General features: G+C 32.0%; 1 protein-coding gene across 1 annotated transcript in view; it reads left to right on the top strand.

Moving 5' to 3' along the window:
- LOC123557485 (sodium- and chloride-dependent GABA transporter 1-like) overlaps positions 1–12,421 on the top strand; it is a 43,788-nt gene that overhangs the window by 16,658 nt on the left and 14,709 nt on the right. The window contains exons 7-9 of the mRNA XM_053543801.1: positions 8–111; positions 3,873–3,981; positions 4,255–4,389. Of these exons, the coding sequence (XP_053399776.1) occupies positions 8–111; positions 3,873–3,981; positions 4,255–4,389 (348 nt within the window). The remainder of the gene's footprint in view (positions 1–7; positions 112–3,872; positions 3,982–4,254; positions 4,390–12,421) is intronic.

Below are 12,421 nucleotides of genomic sequence, written 5' to 3'. Positions count from 1 at the left end.
CTTACAGGTATGGGGAGATGCTGCTCTGCAGATTTTCTACAGTGTTGGAATGGCTTGGGGCGGTATCATCACTATGGCGTCATACAATGACTTCAAACATAATGTTTACAGGTAAAAAACAACAGAATTTCTGTTATCTTTTATTACGTCAATGTTGCCAGATCACTTTGATTCAAGGGTCTGAACTTGATTGAGTAGGTTATTTGTAATTTTGTATGCGAATATTTGAACAGCATGCAAATAAGAAAGAGTCCTAGAGATGGCTCTGACAGCACAGATTGTTATTCATACAGTTAAACTGGTAGTTGATTTTCTTGTTGCTTAAGGTGCTGCGGTTGTTTCATACGTTACAAGTTTGAAACCTTGCTGTGGCTTAAATACCGGTTGTTGATAAGCCAAGCATGGTTTTCACACAGTCATGCATTTGAGATGTGTATATCTGTATGATACAAATTGTTGCAAGCTTTTTAACCTTTAGCATGCTAGATAAATTGTCGTCTGCTGGAAATGTCGTCTGCTAAAATTGTAAAGTTCATTCAGTTTTGCTCCAAAATTGGAAGAAATATTGTCAGAGTAGCAAACAGCTTGGAACCTGATCAGACGCCGATTTAATCGGCGTCTGATCTGGTTCCAAGCTGTTTGCAAAGGCTGTTAAATTCGCCTGCAGCAGGCTAAGGGTTAAGTTAGACTGGTGTAATAGTTTGATGGTTCATTAATAATATCTAATATTTTGAGTATACAATGGTATTTAAGTTGAGGAGACAATATGTTTGACAGTTAAGATTTACCTCCCGGACAAAATATCTGTTCACTGCACAGATATTCTGGTATGATAAAATCTTGTCAATGAACTGTACAGGTAACCAGTAATATTTCCCAGGATGTTTTGTGGATTAAGTGCATTTCTTTGGCAAACTACCAGGTTGTTTAGGTAGAGTGTGAATACCTGTCTAGATGTTTTTCTGTTTGTTTACCAAACAGCTTCAAGGACAGAAAAAAATCTAGTTATTCAGATTTTACACCAAAGTCATAAAAATTTCCAAGCTTTGATGTTCTTGATTATGGTTAACATTTTTTAACAGAACAAATTGAAAGTTGCTTTGTCGGTACTTTAGAAGGAAGATTGAATATGACATTGGCTGAAACTGTAAATAAACTGTAAACTGACAAAAAAAAAAGTCTCATAAAACTTCTGCATGATACTTATCCTTGAATTTTCTCGTAAATTTGTCAAAACTAAAGTTATTATTAACACATTGAACTGCACACTGTGGTTGCCTTATACATGAACTACATTTTAACACTTAAAGCATTTTAATTTGTTTTTCCTGTTGTTGATTTTCCGTCGGTTTCATCTTTTTGTAGTTTTCCCAATTTCTTGTGTAGATTTCCTTAACTTCAGTGATCTTAACATGTTTGTAATTTTGACATTATACAGTGAAAAGTATTTTTGCTTGGATAAATCTTTCTTACAGTCCACTTTCCTAGAATACTTTAAGAGCTACATGTATAACCTTAAAAATGTTCAAGTAGACCAAGAGCCATAACTCTGCTTTGCATATAGCCTTATGTGGAGCTCTCCCAGGCAAACCATAGCTGTTGTCTAACAACCGTTCATGAATATTAAACTTCTAAATGCTTTTATTACAGGTAAAATGTAATTGAAACAATGCAAAATTATTTATATGCGCAGTCACCTTGATATGTTTAGGTGTTCTGTCACGGAGAATGTGAAATATATGATGTATTAATCTGTATTTAAATACGTTGGTAGTGTCAAGGATGCTGTCTTTAAACTGGGTTTCACAACATCTGCAGCGATGGACTTTACTTGTTAATACAGCCACACTATAGGGGTCAGTGGTATAGCTGAATATTACAAGTTCATTTCCATGATGATGTAGGGCTTTTTTTTTTAGGGGGGGGGGGGGGGGGGGTATATTGAAAATAATGTACAGATTATTTTATTTATATCCCAGAAACTGCGAAAAGATTTTTTAGTGCTTCTTGTTGGACATTTACTAATGTTTCTAAGCAGCATCATCATTTACAAAATTTCAAGAATATTATTGCAGAAATATGTGTGAAACTTTAACCTTTACTGGCCATACCTTTTAGATTTTTTAATGTCACATTATATAGTTGATAATATTGCTGGTTTGTAATTACTTTAAACGCTTGAGTGGTTCCAACGTAGCCAAGAGTCGATGACTTGAGGATATTTAATATGATAAGAATGGTATGCTATTATAAAGATTTTCGTGATTGTGACGTGGATGAATCATGAATGAATAGTTCATATTGTCTTCATCAAGGACAGTCCGAATCGGCTGACTTATTCTTATGACTTAACAATGCCCCATCTACGCATTGTCATGTAACCATTCGGCTAACAAATGTTCAATGTACATGTAAAATGTATCTTAATCAGATCAAATTTTATAAAAAAAAAAATTAATGTACCTTTATTTTTGGTCATACTGAATTGATTCTAAAAATATTTTTTGAACTCGCTAATTCATCTTGCTCTAAAAAGTATTTCATTGTTGCATATTCAACAATAGTTACCTAGTTTTGAAATGGAGGACAAATACCGTACTATCCCTAATGATGCTTCCTTGTTACAATATACAACAAAATGTAATAATATTTTAAAAACATTATAAAATGCTAAACAAAAAGCAAAATCTCATTCAAATAAATTACGTTATTTAAGATTGAAGGTTAACTGAACATGATGTACGAATTTTTCCATATTCTTTACTTCAGAGTAAGGTATCGAATAAGCTGGCTGTTCAGAAAAATTCTTAGCTTCATGGGGTGTTTATTTGGGAGAATACAGTTTTATGTTTTTTTGTGCAAACTGTTTTGAAGTTGTAGAGGATAAGATAAATAAGATCTTCCTACTAATTGTCAAGTGTTGCTAACTCAGGATGTAACATGATAGATTGAAAAACTTCAACTTGCTGTAACAATGACAGAGGCCCTAACTGTGTTCTCATAACTTTGTTAATACTAACTTGACTTACAGGTAATCAAATTGAGTTCAGTTTAGTTTCCTGCCAGTATCGACATGTTTGAAATATTTTTTAAACAGGGAAGTGACTACAGTATATATTTCCATGCATTGCTCTAACTGTGCAAACACTCATGTTTACAGTCCTTAATTTTTTTGAACTTGAAAAAATTAAATGTGTACTTCAAAAAAGGTAATAAAATTAACGGGATAGATGGGTTATTAACTGTTAACTGTTGCGAGAAAGTCATAAATTATTATAATCTCTATCTTTTCAAAATTTTGCTCTAACAGTTCGGATAGTCTTTTTATTCGCCTCTGTGGCTGAGTGGACTTCAAATCATTTGCCGCTCAACAATTTGAGTTTGGGCCTCACCTGGAGTGTTGAATTCTTTTATGTGGAAGCCATCTAGCTGGATTATGGAAAGTCGATGGTTCTACCCAGGTACCGACCGGTGATGAAATAATTCATTGAGGGGCACCTTGGGTCTTCCTCCACCATCAAAAGCTGGAAAGTCGCCATATGACCTATAGCTTCGTCGTTGTGACCTTAAACTCAACAAAACTAACAAACTTTTATATAATACAAAAATAAAAATAAAAAACACTAAAAAAACCCTCACTAATGACTTCTTGATATGTAGGAAAACAAATGGCAAATGTCAGAGATTCTTATGCCCCCATGTGCCCTTTTACCTCCATTAATTTTGCATTATATTTTGACCAAGCTATGGTTCTGTGAGTCAGGCTGTGAAAATATTTTATGGACATGCTTATAAATTATATTTCTAGACTTAAGAAAAGCAATATTTCTATCTTTCTGTAATCTGCATTTATTGTTATGTTGTCTTTATAGAGATGCCATGTTAGTTCCATTTATCAACTGTGGTACAAGTATCTTTGCCGGTTTTGTGATTTTCTCCATTCTTGGATTTATGGCTCATGAGACTGGAAAGTCAGTGGAGATGGGGTTACACAAGGTATGGAATTCACTCTGATTCTGAATTTTATAAGTTTATCAACATACGACTGCATGGAAACCAACATAGTGAGTTTGCGACAGCAATCCAGACCACTACCATCCCAACATCTGTCAGATCATCTGTTCTTTTTAGATTTACCAAATGACATAATTTCCCGAAGAAGGCAAATATGTTCTTACTTAGACATCAAAGTTATTTTTAAGTCAAATGAATGTATTTGATCCAGATTGTATTTTAATTTGTTTGATTCATCACTTTCGTTCTATTTCAATTACAGGTCCAGGATTGACATTTGTAGCATACCCAGAAGCTGTGTCCATGTTGCCGATCTCACCACTGTGGTCGGTGTTATTTTTCCTCATGTTGTTTATTATCGGGCTGGATAGTCAGGTAACCATGACAACCAATATTTTCTCGCTCCCCTCATTATCAACACATATCATCGTCAAAAATGTTTAGGGCTTAATTCATTGGCTGACACAAAAAAAATTCTCATAAAACTCTGCATGTTATCAATCTATGATCCATTACATGCGGTTTTTAAGAGAACCTAAGTACCGGTACATTAAATCTGCTGTCATAAAAAAAACAATTTTATTAATGATTTTTCTGTTCAACCAGGTAGAAATTTAATTGATCTGCATTTAACGCATTTTATTTCGGAAAATTTTCCATGAGGTGAAAATCTGTAGGTATGGTTATGAATAATTTATTAAAGCCTATAAAATTTGGATGTAGAATTTTAAAGGTGATAATATGTTTACACAGCATGGTTGACAGATTTCAATTTTTGTAAATAATTGTGACTTGGCATAATAATTTGTCAACTAGAACTTTAAATTCAAAATTCCAAACACACCTTTCATATATGACATTATTAATAAATCGGGTTAATTTCAGATAGATTGTTTGTGGATCGCTGTATATAAATTACACATTCTGTCATCTTCTTCAAATAAAATTTTGATGACTTGAAAAGTGTTTGATGCAGGCATAGTCAGTTAAAATCAGAGTACCATTTGGCAGTCCAAGGGAAGTAACTTCACCATAAAATGAATGAAATTACATGCAGAGTTTTATATCATTAATGAAAATAAATGTATTTGTAAAGAGGAGTTAATACCACCAAAATCTTTACCGTAGGAAGTTTTATGACAAAAGTGTTCCATGAAGAATGCAAGCTATTAACCATTGTGACAAAATTGCAGTATGCTTTTTCAGTATGTGGTTTTTCAGGTCCAAAATCAAAAAAAAAATCACTTTTTTTTTTTATCAAATTAAAATTTACCAAGTGACTTGCTTTATTACGTTCCTTCATAAATGATGAAGTTTTACTCAACTTTCTTCAGATGATTTTATTCAGATTTACATTAGAAATGTTACCTTGTCCATATTTGGAAGCACATGCATATTAATCAGTCTAACTACAATTGCATACAGTCAAAGTGCATAATACTCCAGTAAATATATGAATAATTTGAATTTATGAATAATGCAAAAACTGTCAGGCGTTAATTTTTTGAATTAGTAACCTAAAAATCACAGAATAGTTATGTATTTTTGCAACCTTAGGTTTCATTATCTGTTGGTAATTGGCGTGTGTTGCTCAGGGGAGAGAACTCTTTTCAGAGTATTTAGAGTTTATATGCAACTAAATTTTGAGGAGTTTTGCAATTATTCTGCACAGATTAGAGATAAGAATATTTTTCTAACAATTTTTTTTCTATGTTTTTATTTTTATCTGAAACCATACTCATTACTTTTCAAGTAGAAAAAAAAACAGAAAAAAACCCACAAAAAACTTAAAAGCTCTGAATTAATGTAAAGAACTTTTTTCTTAAACATGCAACAGTTCAAAATAGTTTTAAGACAAAATCCACCACTTCAATAAAAGCATACTGCAGTACTATGTATAAGGATTTCAGCTGGACAAACACTTGGATTCTGCTTTGAACAATATCACTTTTCAATTTTTTTATGTGCACCTTTTTAATTACTTTCATATTTTTTTTTTAATTTAGTCAGTATAAGAAATAATCCAGATCAATTCCATCTTCCCTATGAGTCTCCTTTTTCACTATTTTTCTTAGCTCTTAATGTGTAGGAAATGAATAGGTACATATGTCATATTTTTTAACAAATTCCATTTTTCCATTTTTATATCAATTCTGTATGTCCAAATTTATTTCTGTCTTTTTTTTATGAAATATTATTTTGGAGATTTATCACAAATTTTTAATTTATGCCCCATGAAGAAGCAAGCATATACATTTTGAACGAAAATGTCGTATGCTTCAGTTGTGGTTTTCAGTCCAAATCTCATCTGTTTTTTGTCGTCAATTAAAATTCCGTGACGCTTTATACTTTTCATCAATGATGGAATTTTCAATAACTTTCATGAATGTGTACAACATAAAATGTACGTTGTCCTGGCGCAAGACCCAGTCCGTACTTCAAAGTCAAGTCATAATATCCATAAAAGGATAATTTTTTATGAATAATGCAAACTGTCCAGCGTTAATTTTTGTAGTCCATCAGATGTTATGATTTTCAAACTTGGCATTGATCTGTGTAATGCGTAAGTGCTGCGCGGCAAGACCCAGGTTTTGAGTTTAATGCACAAAGTTGAAGGTTGCAATACTGACGTTAAAGTCAAATTTTTTCAACTGTATGTGCATTTTCTGTCCGTACTCATTACTTTTCAATGACCAGAAAAACACAAAAAACTTAAAAGTCAATTAAGAAGAACTTTTTCTTACATGCACGCAAAAGTTTAGCTCAAAATCAACGTTCAATAAAACTTAACTGGTCATATTTAAGGATTCAGTGGCAATTGATTGGCGTGTCCGGTTCATATCTTTGTATGTCAGCTATTTTGAAATTATATTATGTAATGTGTCATATACAGTAAAACGACAATTCCATCTCCATGACCGTCCGTTTTCAAAGTTTCCTTAGCTCTAATCGGCCAATGAAAACATATTCATTCAAATTCCATCCATGTTCATCAAAATTCTGTATGACATTTCTTCTTAATTTTCAAACAATTTCACATTTTTTTAATTTCAAAATTTGTTTGAAATGCTGTCAAATTTTATTTGAAATTAACATTACTGTCAAATTTGATGTAATAATTTATTAGTGCTGTCAAATTTTATATAACAGTTAAGAAGTGCTGTTAATTTTTTGTTTTTCAATAATTTATAAGTATTGTCAGATTATATGTAATTACTTAAAAGTTATATCAGATTTTGAAAAAAAAAAGAAATATGGAAAAAAAAACTTTCGGAAGAATTTTGTTCATTATAATTTAACATTTGGTTTAAGTGTGAGTGTGATATTTTTGGGCATTATCCAAGCTGTTGATATGTTTTGACATTTCAGCACAATTGAAACAGGTAAATTGGAATCTCCTGACATTAAAACTAAGTGCCTTGAAATATCAGATTAGTAAAAAAAAATATAGATTTTTACCAGAAGTCATTAAAAGTATGTTCTCATAGCTGCTGCTGCCAAAAGAATCCTGGAGAATAAAAATTTATATAGTAGAACCTCTGTTAACAACACCTCTAAAGAGCAACCACCTTTCAACGAAGGTTCCTATAGTAAAAACACTTCTGCAGTGGTTAACTGACCTCATAGAGAAACAACCATATTTTAGTTATGTTTCCTTGGTGGTGTCCGCTCTAGGGAGGTTACAGTGTAATGTAAAACTGCTGCCATTTTGCCTTTTTTCTAACAGTTGATTCCAGTTTCCCTGAAATGTCTTTGTAATGTACCATTGATTCCTGTGGTAACAGCTCACAGCGATAAATCCTTTCTGTAATATCATATACATGTACATGCTTCCAGTACAACTGCTTCTAACATATGAATTTTCTTATAAGCCGAGTCTCTGACTTTGCCGAGAAGAAACATGGGTTAGAATCAGGTGCGCTTGTTTTCAGGGACCATTTTTTTGCAGGAAATATTGTCCAAATTTGCTTGCATTTCTTCATGTGAACGTACACAATTTTAATTATCTCTAGCCCTCAGCATTTTTGACTTCATAAAAGTTTAGATCACCCATGAACAGCCTGTTCAAACATTTCTTCTGTGAAATTTCAAATTTATATAGAATAACCTCTGTACATTTTATAAATATAAAAAGCGTTTACTTGCTTTTTATTTTGAACTTTATTTTTTCTAACTAAATTATAGAATCAAAATATAATCCTGTAATTGTAAAAATTTATATTCAAATCACTTACTTTTTAAATTTGTCATAGCAACATAGTTGTTATGAATTTTGCTTTAGAGACTTTTATTTCTGGATGTTTCAATTGCTACTAATTGGTATTATTTTACTCTGAAGTGCTGTTATAGTGGTTCAGGTAAGATAAATTTGTATGGTTAGAACTTATGTATGGGATAAAAAGGGTTTTCATTTACAATACAACCAGTGTTTAATCTCCGAATAACATTTATGTAAAGATGTTGTGGTTGTAAAGCCAGTCCGGCAAAACCAGCCTGGCTTAAAACAGTTCTTGATTGAATAGGATCAGTCCGGGAAAAGTGCATCACTGTTACACAAAAAGAAGCTGTCTTGCTAAAAGCAGTACTTGTCCAAATAAGACCTGTCCAAATAAAAGAAGCAATATTTCAGATCTAGTGGAAAATAAAGACACTCTTACTCCGTGTAATACTTACAAAATCAGGCTGGCTCAAAACAAAAGTAGCAAAAGTCAGATTCAAAGTAGAAGTTGTACAAATATAACCAGTTTGACTCACAGCAATACTTGCTTAGATAGAACCAGTCTGACTCAAGGTAGAAGTTGTAGAAATATAACCAGTTTGACTCACAGCAATACTTGCTTAGATAGAACCAGTCTGACTCAAAGTAGAAGTTGTAGAAATATAACCAGTTTGACTCACAGCAATACTTGCTTAGATAGAACCAGTCTGACTCAAAGTAGAAGTTGTACAAATATAACCAGTCTGGCTCACAGCAATACTTGCTCAGATAAAACCAGTCTGACTCAAGTGACTCAAGTTTTTAAGAAATATGATCTGGCGCAAATCAAAAGTTGTACAAGTAAAACCAGACCGGCTCAAATAGATATTTGTTTTATGTTGAAATTCTGTTAAAAAAAAACCAGTAGACTGCAATATTAGGCCTGATTTTTGTGTCGGACCAGTCAGGCCTAGAGTATTGTGGGACACGGTTTGAAACAGCATTCATCCAGGACTTCATTCAGTTTTATAAAAATACTGTAAGTCAGCAGATCCTCAAGGTGTAAAAACCTAAATACTGGTTAATATGACGAATCGTAATATTGTCCAAAACCATTTCATGTAAGTATAATTATGATTTATAATTATGTAACTTACAAATTTTCCAAGTGCAGTGTTACACAGGTACACAATAAACTTTATTTATCTTAATTTAGGTATAATTATTTAATATAGTTCAGTTGAAGCAAGAGTAGTATGAACTGAGGACAGAAAAATCATTTATGGTCGCAATGAAATCCAGGGTGAAGGCATCTCTGAAACAACGTGTTTATATAACAGTTATGCAGTGCCCAGTTATGCCTGCTTAACATTCTGTCTGTACTTTACCTAAGAAAGAATTACAATTGACTGGTAAGGTAGCCAAAATTTAAATTTTTCCTAGAATAAAGATGATCAAAAGTTTTATAAGATTCTTTTGAACGTTGCTTTCTTATTACACTGGTAAGTCTTATACTATATTTAACCAGAAACATTGATTGTATCCTGATACTGTAAGCTTGTAACAAGGTAAGATTAGAGATTAATATAATATGGTAAGATTAGAGATTAAAATTTCAATTTTTTTTTTTATAAATATATGATGCGAGTTTGGTTGTATTGTATATGAACCCAATGTTGATAAATACATTGATATTCATTTTAGTACATGTATGTTATATACTTTCTCTTTCATTGTGATGATTAGTTTGTATGCATTTTAAATTTATTGTACATGTCCAGAATCATTTACTTGATGTAGAATGTAAACAAAACATAATAGAAAAGAAGAAAAACAATTAAAAAAAAAAACAAAAAAAAACCCATAATAATTTGACAGTGTTTTCAACATAAAACATATAACTTGTTTGTAGATAAGTGAAAGGATATCTTGATTTGAAAAGAAGTATTTATTATTTTTAAAAAACCAAACAAAACATTACCGGTAAGATGAATTCTGAAACAAGTGGTCAAGTTACATTATTGCTTACTTGAGATGATTAGAACTATAAACTTAAATTCATTCAGTAAAAGCTTTATTGTGGACTGGTGATACATATGAGCCGTGCCATGAGAAAACCAACATAGTGGGTATGCGACCAGCATGGATCCAGACCAGCCTGCGCATCCGCGCAGTCTGGTCAGGCTCCATGCTGTTCGCTTTTAAAGCCTATTGGAATTGCAGAAACTGTTAGCGAACAGCATGGATCCTGACCAGACTGCGCGGATGCGCAGCCTGGTCTGGATCCATGCTGGTCGCAAACCCACTATGTTGATTTTCTCATGGCACGGCTCATATATGGAAACATGTAGATTTTATCTTCAGTTATTACAATCTTAAATTAACCTTGTGCCAAATAAATGTGTACCATACCATGATGTATTTTTTCGATAATTTATAGACTTAATGTCAGACATAAATTAATCATTTGATTCAGTTACAGATATCATTATATTCAGACTTTGGAAGGTTGATGAAAGGTCAATTATAAGACATTGTATTTTGTATGAGATGATAAAAGGTTACAAAATTAATTCATACAATTTCTATCATGGAGTTAAGGTTTTATTCAACAAACTTTTGCAAACTTAGATTTTCTTTCTTTCCTTGTAACTAAAATACAAAAAAAAACATTGCTATAAAATGATAAAATGATGCATGTATCAAGCCAGTGGCGGCAAAATAGGATTTTATTTTCTTGTCCATTTTTGCCAAGAGCTACTGTCTACCTGTCCGTGTAAATGTTTATATAGAAAAATACAGTGAAATTTTACTTGTTCGTATGGGCTATGAGACAAGTTGCATGGGCAAGTCGTACAATTGCCACCCCAGGTGACCCCTGCAAACAAGTGCAATTCTGCATGATCATCAGATTTTACCCATGCATGATAACCTATTTATTTACAGATAAACAGAAAAATCATAAAATCATTTTTAGCCGCATTATGGGATTTACCCCTTCATTTTCTGATAGAGTTTCTTCCATCTAAAAAGACAAAATTACGAACAAAAGTTTTATTAAAATGTCACCTGGTACTTACTTATTGGGTACGTAATATTGGAACCAAACCATAATATTGACACCAGTCTTTTACAGGTCTGTAATATTGAAACCAGTCTTTTACTCAACTATAATATTGACACCAGTCTTTTACACAACTGTAATATTGAAACCAGTCTTTTACCCAATTATAATATTGACACCAGTCTTTTAAAGAACTGTAATATTGAAACCAGTCTTTTTGCCCAACCATAATATGACACCAGTCTTTTAAAGAACTGTAATATTGAAACCAGTCTTTTACCGAAAGGTAATTGATATTTTAAAGAAAGCACTGTTTATTCTGAACAATTACTTAAGAAAAAAAAACATATAGATAATCTAAAAGGCACACAGTAAAATATAGAATTTGATTACTTCATGAAAACACCCCAATTGTCATGTTAATGCACTTGAAGAAGATTTTTGATAAAGCTTATAACTCTTAGCCAAAGTTTACAGTGGAAGGGAGCTAATCCCAGGACACAAAATGTTCTTCACAAATAACTTTATTCATAAATTTGAATTTTTTAATTCATCCAATAGGAGAGATCGCCGTGACGTCACGCGTTAACATCTGTTTATCTGGTGGTTGGCAAAACAAATGATTTTAACACCGTTTGCTATTGAATCAGAATTTTTAATTTTTAATAACTTTTTTGCTCATTTATGGATTTTCAAAATTCAAAAAGATTTGAAATACTAACAATCTTCATATTTTTGTATCCAAATATCTTTTTTCAATGAATAACCGTTTTAAATGACATATAATTTTAAAAGCGGCGTAGTGATTTTCACAACCTTTAGAAAAACAGTGTAAGTTAAGCATTCATAATTAATCCATTTTATTTCGAAATAACAATTAAAAGTAATAAATAAATTGCTTGTTTTATAACCTTTCCATTGATGAAAAAATTATTTATGTAATTTGTGTTTTAAGAAAGTTTAGACTGTTAGAAAAACATCACTGTTTACAAAAAACATGGACGGTCGGCTTCTGCCCACCCGATCACTGTCTTATCAGTTCTAAAAATAGAATTTGTATACAAACACGATCTCTCCTATAAATTACTAAATTTAGAAGTAAAATCATAAATGCATTATTAAGCAAAGAAAATCTTTGTTCTTAA

The sequence above is a fragment of the Mercenaria mercenaria genome, chromosome 5 (genome assembly GCF_021730395.1).
Source record: "Mercenaria mercenaria strain notata chromosome 5, MADL_Memer_1, whole genome shotgun sequence".
Taxonomy (NCBI): domain Eukaryota; kingdom Metazoa; phylum Mollusca; class Bivalvia; order Venerida; family Veneridae; genus Mercenaria; species Mercenaria mercenaria.
The sequence above is the reverse complement of the archived record's forward strand: the minus strand, read 5'-3'. Positions and strand labels throughout refer to the sequence as shown.